Source organism: Pholcus phalangioides, unplaced genomic scaffold (genome assembly GCF_987345545.1).
Source record: "Pholcus phalangioides strain wild (caught in Gottingen) unplaced genomic scaffold, Ppha-v1.0 ptg000012l_1, whole genome shotgun sequence".
NCBI lineage: Eukaryota > Metazoa > Arthropoda > Arachnida > Araneae > Pholcidae > Pholcus > Pholcus phalangioides.
This window is the reverse complement of record NW_028301605.1, coordinates 8523524-8546199: the sequence shown is the minus strand read 5'-3', so window position 1 is coordinate 8546199 and position 22676 is coordinate 8523524. Positions and strand designations below refer to the sequence as shown.

Here is a 22676-nt window from a genome sequence, read left to right as displayed (position 1 = left end):
AACTCTCATTTTATGTTTTTCATTGCATTCAATGACAAAAATTTGTTTTTCTTCGAAATCTCTCCTCTCAGTGGTAAAGAGCGACAACTGCTAGAGCTGACAATATTAAATAGTGTGAAATCATATAGACCAGCGATTTTCAACCGGTACTTCGTGTGCACTTCCCAGGGGCTCCGCTGTGACTCAAGGAAAATAAAATAACTAAGTAAATTTGACAGATAAATGAAAAAAAGTGGCCTATGGGGTTCCGCCATAAAAATTATATACAAAAAGGAATCAAATAGGGCTCCGATATAAAAATTATGTACTGAAAAGGGCTCTGCGAGTCAAAAAAGATTGAGAACTGCTGATATAGACTTTAGAAGCACAACCACCAGATTCATTTCAGCGTTGCCAAAAATTAACAAAGTTCAAGTCAAAATTGCATTGGAAAGTAGCAAAAAAGTGAATAAAATATCGTAACGTGCACTGCCATTTAGTGAGCATAATTTGAACCAAAATTGCAACTACTGGTGTCCATGCAGGAGTTTTAGTCCAATGGAATGAATGATGAAAATTGTGTATGTGACCATATCTGAGGGTGGACCGTTAAGCAGGGGTTCAAAATACTTTATTTAAACAGGATTTTTGCTGGGATATTTTTACTTGGTCATAAAACAGGGGGTGACCATTGAGAGGGATTTTACTGTACCACATGAAAGTGTCAAGTGTCTGTATCATATTATTATATAAATGTTGCAATGGAGTTGAAGTTTAAATCTGTTTACCTGTAGGATATGAATATTATAATATTACCAAAGTTTTAAACCAAAGTTTTAAACCAAAGTTTCACAGTAATATTCATTACAGGGAAACTTAGAGCATAATTTTATGAGCACTGTTATTCTGTAAATGTGATCATAAATTAAAAAACTGCATATTGAAGCAAACTTTTCCATAAGTAGTCTATCCTTTCGATGGGAACTCAATTTGTCCCACATCTGTCTCCCTTACTCCTATCACAATTTCTTTTAGAAGATAAAGTGCTGGTTGATTTATTTTAAATACAGTAAAACCTCTCTTAAATGGACACTTCTCAAATGTGGTCATTCCTTTTTTTATGACAGAATAATAATTTTCCCTGTGTATAACAAAGCTATGTTTCTCAAACCCCTGATTAAGGTCACCCCTCTTTCATGGACAATTTTTTTTGTCATACTGGTGTCCACAAAAGAGCGAGAGGGGTTTTATTTTATTTATCTCATACTGAAGGCTCGAGTAATTTTCAGAGTGGTACAAAGAAACAGGGCTTTACTTTGAAATTCCTGCTGGAATGTTTAACTTTGCTTGGGCTCACCCCTGACTTGTTAAGACAGACAATGCTAATACACAAAGCATTTTATAGACTAGTCCTCATCTAGGAGATTTTGGTATCTCTACTACTCATATTAGTAAAAATATCTTGTTTGTGGAGTTAAAATCAGTTCAAAATTTTTGCTTGTCTTGCAAGACATTGCTTGTTTATGAAGTCAAAATTTGTGTGAAAAATTTTGCTTCTATTGTGAATCACTTGTAAACCGAGTTACTTCTAATCCGAAGTTATTGAACTAAGGTTGTACAAGGTTTCTATGAGGGTCAAATAGAATGCTGAGTTAGAGAATAAAAGAGTTTAAGGATAATGATTTTTTCTCTGCCCACAATACATTAAATCAGTACACTTTTTGGATATTATGACGGGGTGAACTTGGGGAAAAAGTTCTGTTGTCTCTACTGAGAATTGAGCCCAGGACCTCATGCTAACCAGGAAAGCACACCAATCATCATACTACGGAGACAAGGTCTTTTCCCCCCTTGAACAATGCATATCAACATGATTTGATGTATTGTCGGCAGAAAAAAAATCATTATCCATCTTTACTGCTGCCACCTGGGGGCCATTCACTGAGTTAAGAGAGGCTGCAATGTCTCTACTCAGCAATTCATGCTGATCTGTATTTTTCAGGGGGGGGGGGGGGACAATCTCATCTCCATGGTAGATAGATAGAACCACTCACAACCCTGGACTGATGCAAAAAGCAACTTACTTCCATTACCTCAAATGAGGCAGGGGTGCGTCGGAAAAATTTAGCAAAGATTTATAGCAGTGTCCCCCCCCCCCTCCCAGTGCTGGCAAGTATCAAATCAAATCACTCAAGTCATTCTCTACATTAAGACAGCTACCAAGTCGATGTATCATAATTTCCATGGTATAATGGTCAGCACACTTGCCCGGTCAGCAAGAAGTCCTTGGTTTGACTCCCTGTAGAGAAAATATAAATTTTTTCCCAAGTTCACCTTGGCATAATATGCAAAAAATAGTTTATGTGTACAGGTAAATCTTAGATTTTGGGTACAAATTAATGTTATTGTAGTTACTATACATTAATACTAAAAAAATTGCCAACTGTAAATATTAAAAAAACAATAAAATATTTAGTGTAAATTTATAAACAGAGAAAGTTCTTTCTTCAACCTTCTAAGAGCCAAATGGTGGAAAAGTTCAAAGTTTCACCTTTGATTAATACTCATAACTCATCTTATAACACTCAGACAACAGAAAAAGTGAAAAGTTCTCTTATACAAGAGATTAATGAAACATGAATTTCTAGCATTTGACCTCTTTTTTTTTTAACCTCTTGAATATGTACACACAGAAAACAGAGTAAATACAATCTAATAAAAATTACAGGAAGGGGAAAAACACCTACTTTCTTTCATTAAGCCTTAGCTCTGGAATCAGCACATCGGTGAACCATTTATCAAAATCGATATCGTCATACAGCTCAAATGATCCTAATCCCACAGCATTGTATACTGAATTATATTAAAAAAATATCGAATTTCAGCAATTACACGTTTTCTCACATTCAAGCAGTTATTAATAAGATAGAAATTTATTCTTGAATTGTTATTAAAATATCTAATATTTCAATTTCCGACTGCCAAGTGAAATTGCATTTTACATTTCCCCATGGTCCATATAGCATGTATACCAAGTTTCAATGGAATATGTCTACCAGAACAGATGCTACATAGGTCTGAGTAGTTTTGGTATACATTGCTGCCAGAGCCCGAAGTGCGGTCAAGAGTTTTGGCCAAAGTCTGAATTGCAGAAATGATTCAGACACATTGATGAGTCAATATTTAACAAAATTGGCCAATTCACGAAGTGGCCAGCCTTGTCGCGAATTGGCCAATTTTGGGCTTTGGCCGTAACATATATATGTAATACTCAATTTCAAAATAAATAAAATTGACTTGTTTCTTTTTTATTGACTTATCAATGCATAAATATCTTTGTATACATTATCTGCAAGGTATGAAATTTGGCTTGAATAGAATGCTTGATGGTTTTGGGCACAGTACAAAATATGAATGTCTGCTGTAACCTCAAATGTGTGACATACATATAAAACAAACTCTGCACCCACATGTACTCACATCGAGCTCCTATAGTGCAAAGCTACTGAGTTTCCTAAGGTCCAGCTTTTAGCCACATATGGATAATATATACATGCGCGTATTAGAATTTATAATTTTTAAGATTTAATTTTTCTGATTCCAAGACTAGGTCTACACCTTATAGAAATATAAATGAATACATACTGGCTTCCTTCTTGAGAATAGTTGAGAAATCTACAGATTTATAGCTCTCCATTTCCCGAATCATATCCATTATGAGTGCACACATTGTGGCTTTAAATTTACGACAGAGGGACACGAAAAGAACCTCGGTACAGGGCTGAAAAAAAACCCAATATATATATATATATATATCTTCAATGGTTTTAATACATTTTATATGTTTTTACTATTTTTTACGACTGAAAAATTCCCAATTACAAAAATATTCAAAACTCACCCTAAGGCTGAACTTCCATGATTCCCCAACTTCATCAGTAGCTGCAAAAAGTGGGATGTAAGAAAATAGATTACTGTAATATAATAGGAGCGTTCACAAAATGGATAGGATTTTACTTAAAAAAATACATTTCCAAGGCGATTGGGCAATTAAAAGGAAAAAATGATGTATCATGAACAAGACAAACATTCAAATTCAACTTCAGTGATTCATTTGTAATTCATTAAAAAATTACCAAATTCTTCGGGGTTTTCTTCCCAGTTCTTGATATCTTCATCAGATAACACAAAATAACGAGTCACAAGTAGGTGAGATATTTCTTTGAGTACTGGATTTGAGAAGAACTCTGCAGTTATGGTGTAAGCTTCTAATGATAATGGGTTTTTTATATCTATTTCGAAAAAAAAAATTTTGAATTAATTTTTTTTATATCTCATCTAATTGCTGATTAATGAAATATTTGATACTATAAAAATATAGATAAATATAAACATGAGAATTTTCAATGAATATACAGTAGATGTATATATATATATATACAAAATAGTTCTACTCTACCATATAAGTAGATAACAGATATTGATAAACAAATTTTTCTTTTAACAAGATTTCGTTAATTTACTAATTATATGTTGGAAAAAAATTTTTTATCCAACAAATTTATTGCGGGAGCAAAGTTATTTTGTTACACAGAGTCTCCGCTGAATATCTTTCCTACTACTGTCAAAACCCATCAAAATTTTAAATAACTTTAAGAGACCAAAAACTGAGTTTAATGTCCAGAGGTTTGTTTTATTCTGTTTAACAGGGGAACACCCCATGAGACAAGGCAAAATTTTTTAAACATCACGTCTGGAGGTCTGTTATATACAGAGTTTGCTATGGCAGTGTTTGACCCTATATTTTGGTCTTGACTACAAATACATCTCCTACTTGTATTTAAAATACAAGATGAAAAATTTAAATTACCACAGTATTTCAAGATGGATCGGGTTAGTTCTGTATTTTTTCTGTGCAAAAATCTTCTACTCATTAATTAGCTCAGACAATTTTATATTCATTAATATTGCAGCTTATAATTATATGATCGAAACAGAACATATGGTGCAATATTGTTTTCTCTCTGAAAACTCAATTGAAGTAAAATTTGAAACAAGGTACAGTCAGGTTTCAATACTTGGGACAGCAGCCTTACTTGGGAAAATTTGGGACTTTTTGTTTTAATAAGTTGGTAGCCCTGACGGTTGCTGCAGGTTACGTTTAAAGCAGGTCATCACGTTTGTTTGTTGTTGTGTTAAATTTTAATGATAGTTTCAGTAGTGTAAAACATGTTTTGGTTGAGAGAAAGTTTTGCGTGTGTTTTCCTGAAAATCTGTAAATTTTTTTAGTGAACTACTAAGATTTGCACCAGTTAAGTTTGGACATTGGGTTTCTCTTATTTAGGACAATGTTAGGTAAGGTTTTCCCTATAGAATGTTCATTCAATTTTTATTGCCATTATTATTAAGTACAGTCTAGCTTGAGTAGAAAAAATCAAGTTTGCTTAAACTTTGGACAGTCTCATGTTCGACACTGTTGTTCAAAGATGGAAAATGATTTTTTTTTTTTTTTGATATTTACATGTCGTACATCATGTATAATCCAATTCCTCAGTATATAAAAACTTTTTTTTTCAAACATTTAAATATTTTGTTCTCTGTTCATTTGTGTCAGCCAAAATCGCTACACACATTAATATTCTTCAAGTTTTCAAGAGTTTTCTACTTTCTAAGTTCGTTTGCTCTTTTTTAGAATGTGTGAGACTTTCTTACCAGAGAACTTCATGAATTTTTTCATGAAGGTTGTGAAGTTATTTTTGATGATTAAAAAGAATTTCCCTTAGAACTGTTTTCAGTCTAGTATTGGACTATAACTTTACAAAAAAAAGAAAAAGATTCAGCCTGTCCCAAAGTTTAAAGTAAGACACTTAAACATGAGACAACACACAAGAACTATACTGTACCAAGTTAGGGGTAGCTGTGCTTAATTTAACAAAAATTAACTTGTCAAGTATGGACACTTGAGTGTGTATCCAATTATTTCTACGCATAAATACTTTTTTTTTACAATTATAAGTGGAAATAACAGGCAGTAATGATGATATGAGTACTTACTTTCATTTCTGTAAGGAATCCTGTACTCTTGGCATAATAAAATTGCTTTAATGAGATTTAAAAGCTGGACCGCCAGACGTTCGAACATCGCTTCTGTTAAGAAATTACGTAAACAAAAAAACTTAATGACCAAATAATAAGGAAACTTCTAGAGAATTCGTAGATTACATATAGTTATTATACAGGATGTCTGCAAGTACTAATGCAGCCTTTATCTCATGATCCATCTGTCATAGACATATGATTCCAGTTGCATAAATGTTCAAAATGCATTCAAAGTTACCTTGTTCCAGTTTTGAGAGTTGAAATACGGTATGTCACAAAATTTAAAAAAATCTAAATTTTTATATGCCCCCATCCTTTAATTTTTAATTAGAAATTTGTTGTTCTGTCTTTTCTGAGGCTAGCAAAAATAATTCTATGTTTTTAACAGCAATATTCACTAAGATATTTGAATTAAAAATTTTGAGAAAAGTTCAGAAAAAACAGCAAAAACTAACAGACAACTCTTCCTTCACCCATTTATGATGTTCTTGTTTTTTCCCCAACTTTTTTCTGATTTTTGAATTTGAATATCTCAGCCAATATTGTACTTAAAAGCATAGGATTTTTGTTGTTGTGCTCAGAAGAAACAGGGCAACAACTTTCTAATTAAAAGTTAGAGGACAAGGAGACAGTATAAAAATTTTGAGTTTTAATTTTGTGACATGGTGTATTCCTACTCTATGAAACTAGTACTGGGTGATTTTTTAACATATTTTTATTATTTTGAATTGAATCACACCTCTATGATGAGTGGTTCATGAGATAAAGGCTGTGCATTAGCACATACAGGACACCTTGTATATTAGTTAATATATACAATACTATATTTCTATTTTAGATAAATGCTATTTTCTTATTTCATGTGCTCAAGCTTCACTGAATCTAATATCTTCAGAACTTTGTGAAGAAACCATTATGTAAGAATCCTATCACCAGTATTTTGGACAATTTTTTTTACCAACATAATCAAATATTTGCTATTCCTAACCCTTTCTTTTCCCAAAAAAGCCAGAATAAAATCAAACATTGATGCAAAGCTAAATCAATGAGGGAAAAATTTTCTTGATTTTATCTTGGAAAATAAATATGCATAGATGAAAAAACTGGTCAGCAAGATAATATATTATACTTACCTTTCCATTCTTCCGTGAAGCAGAATGTTACAGCACACTCTAAGGTAGATCTGATGAACTGCACAAAAGCAAATGGATGCAATTCTAGAACATCTCTCAGCTTGATGAGAAAAAAAAAACTCAATTTTATATCAGCTTAGTGTTAAGGAATTAAATAGTCAAAACATGCATGAATATTGTAGAAAAAAAATTGATGTGTATGTGAATATGCATATTTTTTAAATTATTTCAAAGTTCCCACATGCAGAAAATTTATGTTTACAATCACAAATGTGCGCATACACAAATATGCAATTGTATGTGTTCTCAAATAGTACATTTCTTTATAAGCTTTTGTAAAACTCTAACCCAAACATGAATAAAATGTCTACAAAGGTGGTTCTTTCTATCAAAAACATACAACAACTTGATTGTAAATACAGTCAATGCTGGTTTCTATAAACCCATACAGACTTGGATAATTAGTTCATAAATAAGAAAGACGTTCAAAAGAATGGTACATTGTTTGGGACCAGAAAACTAGTTCCTAAGTTGAAGGTTCGTGAAATTAAGCATTGACTGTACAAGGCTAAATAAAATAATTTTCTTTGTTTCCCACATGCTCAAAAAATATGAAAGCCTGAGAAATCAAGTTGAGTGGAGAGAAGAAAAATATATCTATTGTATAACACAAGAAACTGCATAGAGTGGGTTTCAGGAATTCTATATAAGGTATTTATTAAATCAGGGAATGGTGATGCTTATGTATCAGGTCTCAATGTTATGATGTAGCTGATAGTCAAACCCAGCTATAGCAACCTTTACTTACAATGAACTTCTAGATAAACTGAACAAAATTTTTTTTACCTTATCCCATAGGATGTTTTCTTATACGATTAGATATACTATAATGAACCTCTAAAAACCAAATGTTCATTGAGACAGCTTTTTTTCAGCCCAATACATCAAAGAAATAGACATTCTTTTAGATCTTATGCCGCCGAGGTGGACTCAGAAAGAAAAAAAGTTGTGTGTGTGTGCGCGCGCATCACCATTTTCACCACCGAAGACCCTGCCTTCTTTATTTCAGGAAACAATGCATGAAATAAAGAAGGCAGGGTCATTGTGTCCTGCGTGATGTACAATGTCTTCAGTTGTGTACAATGTACATGGTAGCATGCTTGCCTGGTTTGCAAAAGGAGCTAGGTTTGATCCCCCAATAGAGACCAGATGGCTTTTCTTTATGAGTTCATGCCTGCAAAATGCCCAAAAAATGTCTATTTCCCAAAAATGTTCATTTCTTTGAAGTTTGTTAAGTTTTTGCATTGCATAATCATGCCAGCGAAATCCTGACTGAAAAGTAAGGATTAAGACGACACCATAATAACATTCCTTGTTTTAAATTACATTTAAAACACAAAAGAATAAGCATGGAACCCAGAAAATTAATTTCAAATATGGCTTTTTGTGTTCTTGAAGCATGGTCACGAACTTCAGATAAATTGGTGTTTCCGTGCATTGGAATGCAAAGAATTTTTTTAATATTGTTATTGAATTTCTAGTACCTACCACTTTTGCAAGGAGTATCAGATACTTTTCACATGTTTCTAGCAAACTCTCTTGTTCTAACATATGTCTTCCTGAAAAGAAGAACAAAATTATTTAGAAAATTTATATTAACCAATGCATAAGAATCGAAAAAAATCAATAACTTTGTTTTTTGAAAAATGACACCACTTACTACATTCTAAAAACGGCCTGAACTGTTGAAAAATTAATGATAAAAAATTCACAGCATCTTGTTCCTTTGAGGGATCCTTGAAACCATAAACCACAAGTTTTCTAAGTACTGCAAAAATAAAATGATGAGTGCAAGCACACTCCAGTTTCATAAATGTTCATAATTTGCACTTTCATGTTTCTGGCATACGAGTGACAAAATGTAATCAATTGTAATAATGGTGATCAATTTTGCTAAATTCAGCTAATATATATCGTCATTTGTGAAAAGATTACTTTTTACATAACATAGAAAAAAAATTTTCCTTCATTAAGTAATCATACTTTTTAAAAATAAAAAACATACTTTTGAGACAGAAGAAGCACTTTTCCAAAAGAAGCTTATGATTTGTGTGCACATTTTTTGCTTCTTGTAGAAAGACTGTGCTATAATTGATCCACAGTTGCAGGGCATTTGAGAATATATTTCCTGTCAACTGTGTAAAAAGAATAATAATAATATTGTAGTTTGTATAGTGTCAAAATATAATTCACCTATCGAAAAAAGCACATTACTATTGGAATACTAAGCAATAAAAAAATAGACTTATGATAAAAGAAAAATATTCAAGTCACCATCTGGAAAGTTCTCCTATCATTCGGAAGTCGTTTACTTGATAGTGTCTTCACAACATGATGCATCACCAACAAACCGCGCTGTTGGGGTAGATCTTCCGGCAACTGGAGTACGGTCGACAATGATTGGAAAAGCTCTGGCCAATTATCAGGACAATCGATTCTGGCAACTTTGGAAATAATAAGAGCTATCTGTGCTGCCACCTGTAGAATTTACAGATGCATTGATAGTTACTATCACATGTCGAAAAAAAAACATTTACAGCAGTTACCTAAAACACTAGCTTAAAATGGCAGTCAAGCAACATTGTAGTAGCAGCCTTTTCTATATAGAAGAGCCTATGACAATAGCATAGACAGAGATGGCACTCACGTGCTAGTATCAGCGTCAAATACCCGGAATTTCGGAAAAGGACGCATAAAAATTTGGTTCATCCGTCCCTCGGAACGCGTCCTTTCTTAGTTCGAAGAAGAAAAAAGCGGAAAGAAAAATCCTATCCCAACTCTTTTCCCCTTTTTTTTCCTTTCTACCATCTATTATGATCGTGCAACATTGAAAAAGTTGTTTTACTAGTTTAAAGTACAAATGAAGCATTTTACTGTACTGTATTGTATTGATATACATGCAGGTTCTTGAAGAATAAGATAATTCATATCTGGTTGAGTCTTTGAATTAGAGGCCATATATCAAATTTTCAAATTTCAGAGTTGTATTCCCCTGTGGGTTTTTTCCCCCTGATTACATACCGGAAATTATGTACTTTCCTGGCTATCTACCGCCATTCAAAGACAGCATCTACATGTCATAAATTCGATTTGTTCCTACAAGATTGTGAATGCACATTTTTTGAAAAATTGTAAAGGACTGGAATACCCATTCAAATTTTTTAAATTTTCCCTTGATCGTTGAGAAAAAAAAACCCCTGAATTTGTAAAAACTCTACATTGAATATCCACAGTTTTGTCATTTAGTTGCTATGCGGTAGCCACCGTTTCACATTGTGAAAATCACAGGTGTGTATGCAGAATCGGCTTTTGGAGGGGACAAGGATCTAACTCTTCACAGAAAGTTTGGGTCGCCAACACTCAAAAACAATTTGAAATTAACAGATAGTATAAGAAGTTATTTTTTCCCTCCAATATAATTTAATTTTCTGCAAAAATATTTTTAATTTTTGATCTTTTTGGAGGGGGGCACAGTCCCCCATACCCACCCTCCAAATTTCATATTTCAAGTTCATAACTTGAAATTTTGTTAGTGGAGATAATGGAATTTATCGCTTCGGTTTCATGTTATGGAAGCATGTCTGTAATGGTAGTATTCTAATTAATCTAATTTGTTCGATGATGCAATTGAAACTCAGAGTAGATAAGAAAGGATAGGAACGTGGGGAGGGGGGAACTGTGTAATATATATTCTGAAACTAACCAAATTCACAGTGAACGGGGAAAAACACCTGGTTCAATAAAGTAAAAGTCTATATAAAAGAAAAATGATAATTCATGAAGATGCATAGTGTGAATGCAAGGACACATTAATAACATACCTGATTAACTGGTTCGTAGAAGCATGTCAATAGTTTTTCTTTGATAATTCTTTTTTCATCAACTGATATAGAGCTATAAATACAACAAAAAAATATGATTATTAATATTCAGAATATTCTGGACAGAATAAAAAGTATAAAATAACACAATAAAATTAATCTGATAAATCACAAGTTTGAACAATGAGAGATGTTTATATTTACTTTGGAGCACTGGGCCTCCAGAAACGATCCACACCATTCTTCAGACAGACAGATGCCAGCCATCGAATATTTACATCAACAGATTTGTCTAGAACAACATTCTGAAATAATTTTAAAACAGCCAGAAATGAAAACACGATGAAAATTTGAGCCTACGTATGTTATTTCTTTCAAATTAATTCTGAATATGGTTAAACTGCATTTTGAATTAGACATAGGATTTTAGAGGGCCCATCATAGGAATGGTCAAAACGTCCCAGATTACTTGATTGTAGTCACTGGATATTTTGATCCAAGATTTTCCTTCCTACTATGGGAAAGTGTATCCACACAACCCAAAGCTGGACTTTCTTCCTGGAAAGATTCATCACTCATCCACTAATGACAATGACTTATGTCCCCTCTTCTTTAATAATGCACTGACACTGCTGCACCACAGCTTGCCACCATCAAAGAGATAGATAACCAGACAAAATCCCCATGTCGAAATTTTGGTTCATTGCCCTCACAGGCACACACAACTTGACACCAAGTATGATTTAGAAGGCATGAGGCAAATCTTATTGACGCACCGACATCAGAACTCTTGAGCGACCAAATCGTTGCTTGTCTCATAATTTTCAGGGCACCCACTAACCCAATTGGAAAATGTGGGACTAGTGTAACATTTATAGTTAGGTGATTTAGTCACATGGAACCCCCAACATGCAATTCTTATTAGTAAGGCTCGGATTTTTATGACTTTGCATATTTTTTATGATTTTTTGTATTTCTCAATTTTTACGTGATAGAGCTTTTTTTTTTCATGATTTTTAAGTAATTTTGAAACTTTTTCCATGATTTTCAGAATTTAAGGCATATTATCATATTTTTTTAGCATTATTTTTCATCTTCCTGCAGAACAATGAAAGGGAATCCTTTCCCCCCCCCCCAAGTTTGCTCTTCACTAGTGTCATTTTCATTAAAGTAATTTCTCAATAATTGACAATATTAGCCAATCTTAATTAACTACGACATTGAATTAAGAACAAAACAGGTAAGAATATAAAGGCCTAAAGCAACCCCCCCCCCCCCGAAGATAAATTTCAGTAATCCAAGGTAGTCTCAGTCCTGTTCACCTCAGATTATTGAGACTCTACTGTATGTAATAGGCCTATAAACACTTTTAATGCCTAACTACTGTACTTCAATTGATGTATAGCCTGTTCCATTACATCCTAAAAAGAATTATTTATTATAAAATGGACTTTCATTAAAACGGACGACTTTCACAGCTCCTGTTAATTTGCTATAATGAGTTTTACTGTATATTGTTGAATGTTTGCTTGCTCTCTGTGGAAAGACTTTTTTTTCCTGACAGACCGGCTCGTATATACAACTTAAAGTTCACAACTAGTTTGTTTACAATCCTGGTGTCTATTATTGCACTAGAGATAAATAATTTGATCACCATTATTCCATATATCCATTATTCCAAAAATGATCACACAATCAGATCAACATACCGCTATCTTCAAAAAGTTCAGCAACTTATTTTATTGAAGAGAATGAATACAAGTACAACCTGTTTATAAGTATGTTATTGTATTTGGTGTTTCTTTCAAAGTAACTACTCTATGCAGTTATGTGGTTTTTGTCATAGTTCATACAAAGATGCAAATGCGGATTGCAAGTTTTTTTTTTTTTTGTCACACCCATGTGAGTGCCTTTGTCATTGCTTGCTGCACTTCTTCAGAACCTGAGATTAGTTGCTCCTTTAAACTAGTTCTTCATGTGGGGAAAAGTTCACATGGAGCAAGATCTGGGAAATAAGCTTGTTGTGGAAGTATTGGAATGTGATGTTTTGACAAATAATCTGATACCAGACAAGACCTGTGAGCCAGTGCATTGTCCTGATGACAATGCGCTGAACGTGAAGGCACGACTTGGCCTTCGAAAGATCTGGTCACTTGCATCTCACTGAATCAGACATTTAAGGACTCACAGGTCCTTCCTTGTGTCAGATTACTTGTCAAAACATCGCATTTTCCCTGACCTTGCTCCATGTAACATTTTCCTTTTTCCTCAGGTAAAAAATTTGCTTAAAGGGCAACAACTCTAAGGTTCTGAAGAAGAACAGCGACAAAGGCACTGGAGGATGTGACAAAACAAAAGTTGCAATCTGCATTTACATCTTTGTATGAACAATGGCAAAAATGCATAACTGCACAGGGTACTTACTTTGAAAGAAACACTAAAGAGAAAGGTTCTATCTGTATTCATTCTTCCATAATAAAATAAGATATTATTAAACAAAGATTGCAAATGCCTGAATTTTCATGTTGTGTAAGTATTATAATATTTTAAGACACTGATGGAACTGCGAGAATGAACTATCATCTAAAATGGAGGAAAGAGAAATTCACATGTTTTTCGGAGCGTTTGCCGTGAATAGCTGACCAAGGTGGCCATGTGTGGTTCATGTGCTTGCAGTGTATTTTTTTACTCGTGTGAATGCAATTTAAACACCATGTCTTCTGTTATCAAATGTTTTTGTTACCTAATGATATCTCATCCATTTTTGCATCAAGCTACAGCATCTTGTTGAAATTTCTCTGCAGAGAGACTTCTTTGAATGAAGACTGCCTCGAATTCTCGCCTCAAAGTTCCAAACTACTTTAATTATGATCCCTGTGTATTATTTCAACTATAATTTGAGTGCACACACACACACTGATTAAATAAACATATATATATATGTTCATTACTGTCATGGGTGAACCAGGGCTGAACAAATTCCAGACGACAGGTTGCCAAGGCAATTAAGAAATAGGTATTGGTGTCCAACATTTTCTTTGTATAGTAACTGAATTGCAGGCTGAGAGCAGCACAAAATATTTGGAATTTATCGCAACATATCTGCCAACATGAAAGAGGGTAACTATGCCTAGAAAAAGTCAAAAAATATTATTTTGGCCCTTTTTCTTTGGGTAAAAAAATTCAAAAAGTTCTTACTATGTTTTTACTATGACGGTGAAAACCCATCAATGGTAAATACCATTGGTGGTAATGTGCTATGGATCACTTCAATGATCTAGAACAGTGCTTCTAGGTTACTTGAGTGATCTATAAATGCGTTGCGGCTCACTGAAGTGATCTGAGAATGTGCCGCTTTAGTTCATTCTTACAAAATTAGGTTTGAGATCTCAGGCCACATCAGATGACTCTGAGGGCCCATGTGTCATGGATTGAGCCTGTATGGTTGAGTTGACCGTGGGTGGGAATAAAGAACTATTTTCAGGGTACAATGTCTTGGTCCACATCAGTTTTGCTCGCCAAGTCATTTCTGTTGTGTTCTATCTCCGCACTGCAAGCCTAAATTTCAGGATGCCAAAATAGCGCTGTAGATCAATTAACAGGACTACAACTAGATGCTTGGTCAGCCGGAGCAAACACACATTATGGAGCCCCCAATTTGTGATGTTAAAGAACTGATGTTTTCATTCGCACTCTTCTCTGGTCCTGTATCCGGTGCACCAGCCCTGACTGATTCCCCTTTAGTCACGGCCCTGTCCTTGATCACGCAATTATTATATCCCAGAATTATAACCACGTTTTCTAATATAATCAATTATATAATTATAGTACTCAATTACAGAATGTATTATCATTTTACATATTATACAGATCATAAATTTTAGTTGTTTTTCTTAACCAGAAATTAAACGGTCATTCCCAATGACAGCCACCTCCCAATAACGGCACCCCCATTAGTGGCTGTTGTTGGGAGTTTCCCTTCACAATAATTTGATATATAATAATATGCAATATAATGATGTCGGTACCCACATCAGTATATACATTATCGTAAAAGTGATCACCAGTTAGATCAACGTATGTATATCCGTTACAGCCACGGACACAATCATAATCACACATTATGACCATTCCCCATTTGTAAGGGGAGCCATTTAAACGTAGAAGGGAGGGGGGGGAAGGGCTATTAAATACCCATGCTGGTACTCGAACCCCGCACACACATGGCTAGCATTCTCAAAGAGAATTTTAGATCACTCGAGTGTCACTCACTCACCATAAGAGTGGAGTAATAGCCTCCGCTCTCCGCCTCCAAACACTTGAGCTGCTCCTCGGCCGACTTTATCAACTCCGGATTTTGACTGGAGGCTTTGGTCAAGGCATCCACTACCAGCAAGTAATACCTATCCATGCCTACGAGTCCCGAGAAACAATCAAACAAAAAAACAAAAAAACAATGACAATCTCGAGAGTCCAAAACAAAAAATGTACAAACTATGAATCAATTAATTTATCGCGTAATTCATCAATTGTGATATTATTTTTTCCTTTCTTTCATTTTTATTCACGACGCACGGGGGTGGAAAAAAAAAATTAACAAACGTAAATATATATTATTCTAGCGGTTTTTTATTTACTTTCTATAATCCCGGTTTGGGTTTTGCTGATGAGGATGTGATGTGATCGTGGTTTCATTCCTGAAGAAAGTTATCAGAAGGACAGGGAATTGATATTATCGTCCTGACGATATAAGTGATATATATGTCAACGTAAAATCACCGACAAACAATCAAACGACAGAAAATTTGCCGACAAACAATCCACCGAGGGAAAACTCGCCGACAAACAATCAAACGACAGAACATCACCGCCAAACAAACCACCAAGTGGAAATTCGCCGACAAATAATCAAACGACGGAAAATCACCGACAAAAAATCGACCGAGGGAAAACTTGCCGACAAAGAATCAAATGACGAAAATCACAGACAATCAATCCACCTGTGGAGAAATCCCCGACAAATAATCCACCGAGGGAAAACTCGCCGACAAACAATCAGATGACGAAAATCACCGACAATCAATCCACCTGCGGAAAAATCCCCGGCAAACAATCCACCGAGGAAAAATTCGCCAACAAACAATCCACCGAGGGAAAACTCGCCGACGAACAATCAAATGACGAAAATCACCGACAATCAATCCACCTGCGGAAAAATCCCCGACAAACAATCCACCGAGGGAAAACTCGCCGACAAACAATCAAATGACGAAAATCACCGACAATCAATCCACCTGCGGAAAAATCCCCGACAAACAATCAAATGACGAAAATCACCGACAATCAATCCACCTGCGGAAAAATCCCCGACAAACAATCCACCGAGGAAAAATTCGCCAACAAACAATCCACCGAGGGAAAACTCGCCGACAAATAATCAAATGACAAAAATCAATCAACCTGCGGAAAAATCCCCGACAAACAATCCACCAAGGGAAAATTCGCCAACAAACAATCAAACGACGGAAAATCACCGACAAAAAATCGACCGAGGGAAAACTAGCCGACAAACTATCAAACGACGGAAAATCACCGACAATCAATCCACCTGCGGAAAAATCACCGACAAACAATCCACTGACGGAAAAATTACCACTGAAAAAATTCACCGACAACAGTTCATCATCAGTGTGCTGGTGACGGAGTGATTGGGCAAGTCACTGGATGTATGAACGAGAGAGCGACCCGGGGCTGTCTTAAGAGCATCATGGGCTCCCGGGCCAAGTGATTTTTTCGAGACCCTACCTGACAAATTCTCGAAAAATTAAAGTTCTTCTCGTTTTTCTGAGGCCCCGTGCAGTGCCCGGTGGGGCCCATGCGTTAAGATGGCACTGGAGCGACCGAATGAGTTGGTGAATCACCTAGTGAATAAACTAGTGAGTGATTAACTTTCCGATTGACTGAGAGAGAGTAGTGACCGCATGAGTGAACGGGTGAGTGACTGTATGACTGATCAACCCTAGTAGCGCAACGATATCGTTAGGATATTGTATCGATATCGGTCCGACGTCGGAACGTCGGAAAGAGGTTGGAAATTTTTACGTATCCGATAGCGAAGAATATAGTAAAACTTTATTCACTCAATCAACGCCAAAATATTTTCTTTTTTCTTTTAAAATGGTTTTACTCTGATTTTTAGAGCATTTCGTTTCGAAGGAAAATATCTTGTACGATAATTAGTCTCTTTTGAAATGATCCAAATTTCTCTTTACGTCGAACTACGTCGACCAATGAATGCCGTTTCTACGTCGTTCTATACCAGTGTGCTACTGAAGTATGAATAATCAAGTGTGTGGTTGAATGACAGAGTGGATGAGTAACCACCGAGTCAGTGGGTGAGCAATTGAATGATTGAGCGATTGAGTGAGTGATGTGCTGCACACTCACTTGCTCATTTGCTCACTCACTCTTTCAGGAGAACACTAGGGGGGCATTTTGAGTTTTTCTATGAAGGCTTGAAAACTTCAGAACTCCCCCTTCATTTTTTATATCAGTTCAAATTTTTGATTTTTATAGTTTCTTGATGATTTCTTTTATTTTTCTATTTAAGTGTAAGGGGTTGGACCAAGGGTTCTTAATGTTTTGTGTTCCATGGAAAATATGCATAGGCGGAGATTGACTTGGAAGTCTGGGGGGGGCACGATGATGATGATGTCAGCTCATATATTCATATATACATTACAAGATATACAGAAGACTGGATGTTGTGAAGATATTTATTATTTCAGATGTTAATTTTTTAAGGAAGGAAAAAACTCATCTCTGCCTCTACCGGGAGTCGAACCCGGGTCCCTCGATTGCAAGACGAGTGCTCTGACCACTAAGCTACAGAGGAGATAGGGATTTTCCTTCGCTAGAGCGTATATATGCCGAACGAAAAAATGCCGGACGAGTGCTCTGACCACTAAGCTACAGAGGAGATAGGGATTTTCCTTCGCTAGAGCGTATATATGCCGAACGTATCGAGGGACCCGGGTTCGACTCCCGGTAGAGGCAGAGATGAGTTTTTTCCTTCCTTAAAAAATTAACATCTGAAATAATAAATATCTTCACAACATCCAGTCTTCTGTATATCTTGTATTAACAAGTGGAGAGCGACATTCATGTCATATATATACATTAGATCAGTCGACTCCACCTTTGACACTGGGGGGGGGGCGCGGCATTGCCCCTCACGTCACCCCCCCCCCGTATCTCCGCCCATGGTTTCGATGCGCTAGTTAGGTACTATACTTGGTGATGTCTGTGAAGATTTGCCTTTAGACCGTAATTTCAATCTGTTTGATGATAAATGTGTTCACCTTTATTGCCAATAAATACTCTTGAGAGTGCTGTGTGACATGTGAGTAACTTCATTAACACTATCTCTACCATTTGAAATGTCCAAACTCCTTTCCGTCTGACACTCACATGATTTATGCAACCCATCCTGTGCAAATGCAGCAGACTAACATTGGCATGAACGTCCTGCTTACACACTCTGAAACACGCTAACTACATCAAGACACGCGGATAAAGTCCCATAATACAGAAACTTCTACGTTCGATATGAAGAAAACCTATGAAGAAAAATTCATCGCTAACAAGTCACCGCCACGCTATTCACCGAGAAGAAAATTCGCCACCTCGCAATTCACTGACACAACGATTCATCGCTAGAAAAATTCACCGTCAAACAATTTATCGGCAACGTGACATATGAGTGATGGAACGTGAGCAGGTGAGGGTATCAGTAAGTGATTGATCAAGTGAGTTAGGTGGTGATTGAGCAGGTGAGCAAATGAGTGAGTCACGGTCACTCACGGAATTGCTCATTCACTTTGTAATTCACCCACTCAGTCACTCGATCATTCATATGGTCACTCGCTCGATCATTCATATGGTCACTTACTCAACTATTCATATGGTCACTAACCCCCCTCACTCATTAGCTGAGGGGGGAGGGGGGGGCAATGCCTCCCCGCATCTCCGCCCATGAAAATTTGTGTCAGTTAGGTTAAGTATATGGACCCGCCCCCCGCGCGAATAAAATGAAGAAAAATTAACTCCAAGAACTCCTTTAAAAAAATAATATTCTGTATACAGCAATAATGCAGAAACAATGAGTAAAATGCTCAAGGAGTGCCCCCTCTTCCCCGAAGTCCCTCCGAGGACCCCCTGATTAAGGCCCATTGCTTTTGACTTAGGCCGGATTACACTATATAGAAGTTTTAGAAAAGTTCTTTTATAAAACTTAAAAATGCAACCAATAAATGTATCGATAACAGTCGACCAAATGTAACAAGTTGTGTACCAAACTTTTATATTATAATCCCGACCTAAGTAAAAGTAGACAGAAATAGGGCGGTGAAGCAAGGGCGTCGCGAAGGGGGAGGACTTGGGGGTCTGGTCTTCCCCCGAAATGTGAGAAAATGACCGAAAAAAGGGAAAAAGATGGCCAAATCCATTGTTCTGTCACTTTGGTCTTCCCCCCCCCCCCCGAACGAAATATATGGCTACGCCCCTGCAGTGAAGACCCCGTGGTTTTAAAATTTAAGGAGGCCAAAGCAAAAAGTGACGTTTCTTACATTTGGAAAAAAAACTTTGTTATGGAGCCTATGAAGTTTTACCACAGGGTGGGGGACCCCCCGACAAAAGGGGACATCAGGATTTCAGAAATGCTTTGGAGGTGGGACGGGGCCTAAACAAGGTTGGGAACCACTGTTCTATATAGAAGGCCTCCGCACGGGTTGCCAAGTTCATATGTAACGTCATTATGACTACCTAGCAAGTTTGCCACATTTTGAACCACAGCATCCTATTTAGTTTCTTCTTATTTTGGCGTAGAATCTTCCTGGTTGGCTCACAAATACCGCATGATTGGATGTGGGGGAATAGAAATCGCCAATTCTGAGCCCGATCGTTTCTTTACCGTACAACGATGATACTGGCACGTGTAGCGGAATTTCTTTCTCTGAATATTCTGAGTGAGGGTGGACTACTTGCTGGCATCACGACCAGCGTGTGGAGGCCTATCTCTAGGAGGTGCTGGAAATATACTTTGCACTTTCATGAAAAAACTTCATTATAGGCGGGAAATGCATCTCATATCAATAAAATCTTCCTACTTTTAAGAACATTCCCAAATTCATCCAACTTCACAAGAAAAAATAATAAATTTCACAATAATTACTTTAATTTTCAATGGTGGGAAATTATTTTCTCAGAGACCTATAAAGGGTTAAATTATCAATAATATTATGATGACAACAACTGTAAATATCATTACTCCGTTGCAGTGCTCTCACATATTCGTCTTGTTTGACGTATTCTCGGGATTATCGCTGCGTGATTCGTGGAGCTCTCTATTTATCGCCCATTGGCTAATTTTTTAGTATTTTTGAGCACAATTGGCACCTTTTTTTTAGTGTTAATTAGCGATGTTTTGAACTTAATCGTTTTTGGGATTTCAATGTCCCGTAATTTTCTGTACTATATATGGTCAGTTAGTTCATTCTCTGAGTTTATAGCCAGACTTTCGCTGTTCCGTGATAACAAAAAATCGAAACTTTTCAAGCAGTTACGAAAATGATTGACACAGAAAGATCTTCACGGGTGCTGCTGCTATCTAGTGACACGACTACAAAACATAAGAGTTTTCAAGTGCATAATATATGTATAGATGGCAGCATATGTATTATTTGATCGAAATGAACGCGGGAAAATCCAAAAAATGAAGAGAATTTTTTTCACAATACTTTTCACGAGCGTTCCAGCCATGGTCCCCACATCCTGGAGCGAGGCCCCTAGGCTGGGATCTTTCTCGGGTCCCCCGGCAGGACCGTCTTATGAGCATCATGAGCCCTCGGGCGAAGTGATTTTTCTGAGGCCCTATCAGGAAAATTTTTGAAAATTTCAACCAGATCTAATGTTTGTGAGGCCCCCTTTTCTCTTGAGGCTCCCGGGCCGTGTCCAGGTGGGCCCATGCCTTAAGACGGCACTCTGCCCCCCGGTTAGACTTTTCACTAGCCCTTCTGTAGTTAATTTATAGCGTGAAAAAGCAAAAAATGATCAGAACTGTCCCGAGCCCCAGGACTAGAGCCCTGTCAGCCCCCCCCCTTTGTGGGGGGCCATGCATCAGCCTCATCCTTATGGGGAGCGCTGTCTGTCCCGACCTTATGGAGGGCCATGCACCAGATCACTTAAAGGTTGGGGTGACTGTCGAGACTAGAGAACTAAGGCCGCAACTAAATACTCTTTCATCAGCCGGACAAGCCTGCTTTATGCCTCCCTCGTGTAATTTTGAATAACTTAAAAAAAATGAATTTAGCGCCCTCACTGGTCCAACGCTCGGGGCACTATATCCACCAGCATTCTCTTGATTTGGCTTGGGGAGCAGGGTTCTGTGAAAACTCAAGGCCAGAGTGTTCGATGCATGGACGGAGATACGGGGGGGGGGGCGTGGGGGACATTGCCCTCCCCCCATCGTCAAAGGTGGAATCGACCGATCTAATGTATATATGTATATATACATCGTGTGTCCCCCCCCCCCCCAGACTTCCAAGTCTATCTCCGCCTGTGGTTCGATGTCTGGATTTTACAGGTTTGGACAAAATTTTAAGAGCTATTTGTTTTTTTTTAATGTCAAGTGAGCCCGTAACTAGACTGAGCAACAGGAGAACCCACCAGGGCCCGATGGGGCTTCACAAAATAATGTACACTTATTTTTCATAATAATTACCCTTTCAAGAGTGCCCCAAGAAAATGCCGGCCCGCGGGGCCCCTCCCGAGAAGGCACGCTACGGCCTTGATGTCAAGTCAGTGAAACGTTGAGAATGTCAAAATGTAATCAAAGTATTTTATGCTGTTTTGCGGCCCGGTGCGGCTGCACCCTTACCCTTCACACTTGCCTATATCAAGCCCTGATAATACAGTATTCATAATCAGAGAAGTTTGAAGAGCATCCAGCCACACCTAGAAAAAAATGTATAACGAATAGTATCGAGATCAATTTCAGGAATCAAAATGAGGGCTGCATATTTCTTTGGAAGGTGAAAAATTCAATTATAGATGGCAGCACCAATTAAAATATACAATCGTGTTTATTAGTTAAGAAATTCGATAGGATTTGCTTTCCTTTCTCCGAAGACGCGTTATTATGATATCTTCAGGTCTGAGCTATTTCATTTTGGGGGTTTAGACACTCACCGAGAGGTTTGTGTTCTTTCTGATGTACAGGGCTGCAACTAAGAAAGAGCAAGTCGGGGGAGGGGAGGGTCCAATGCCCAGCATGATGAACCAGGAAGGGCACTGAGTTTACACTTCTACGTCAAAAATTATGGGAAAGTGGGCAGGGCCGTCTTAAGAGCATCATGGGGTCCCCGGGCCAAGTGATATTTCTGAGGCCCTACCAGGCAAATTCTCGAAAATTTCAACCATATTTAATTTTTGTCAGGCCTCTTCTTTCCTTGAGGCGCCCGGGTAGGACCATGCTTTAAGACGGCACTGGAAGTGGGGTGCCAAAATTATGGGGAAGAGGAACCGA

At 36.9% G+C, this 22676-nt stretch overlaps 1 protein-coding gene and 1 non-coding gene across 2 annotated transcripts in view; both read right to left on the bottom strand.

Annotated features, from left to right (window-relative positions):
* Impbeta11 (importin beta11) overlaps window positions 1–15747 on the bottom strand; it is a 40705-nt gene extending 24958 nt beyond the window's left edge. Inside the window, exons 1-13 of the mRNA XM_089240147.1 lie at window positions 15369–15747; window positions 11297–11397; window positions 11093–11165; window positions 9546–9749; window positions 9277–9406; window positions 8932–9039; window positions 8760–8830; window positions 7212–7311; window positions 6034–6126; window positions 4116–4271; window positions 3881–3921; window positions 3625–3760; window positions 2727–2832 (exon numbers count right to left, since the gene is read on the bottom strand). Coding sequence (XP_089096273.1) covers window positions 2727–2832; window positions 3625–3760; window positions 3881–3921; window positions 4116–4271; window positions 6034–6126; window positions 7212–7311; window positions 8760–8830; window positions 8932–9039; window positions 9277–9406; window positions 9546–9749; window positions 11093–11165; window positions 11297–11397; window positions 15369–15503 — 1454 coding nt within the window. The 5' untranslated portion in view covers window positions 15504–15747. The remainder of the gene's footprint in view (window positions 1–2726; window positions 2833–3624; window positions 3761–3880; window positions 3922–4115; window positions 4272–6033; window positions 6127–7211; window positions 7312–8759; window positions 8831–8931; window positions 9040–9276; window positions 9407–9545; window positions 9750–11092; window positions 11166–11296; window positions 11398–15368) is intronic.
* A 2168-nt stretch (window positions 15748–17915) lies between these two features.
* TRNAA-UGC (transfer RNA alanine (anticodon UGC)) lies at window positions 17916–17987 on the bottom strand. Its single transcript has one exon. It is a non-coding gene; the product is annotated as a tRNA-Ala (tRNA).
* Window positions 17988–22676: the final 4689 nt, after the last annotated feature.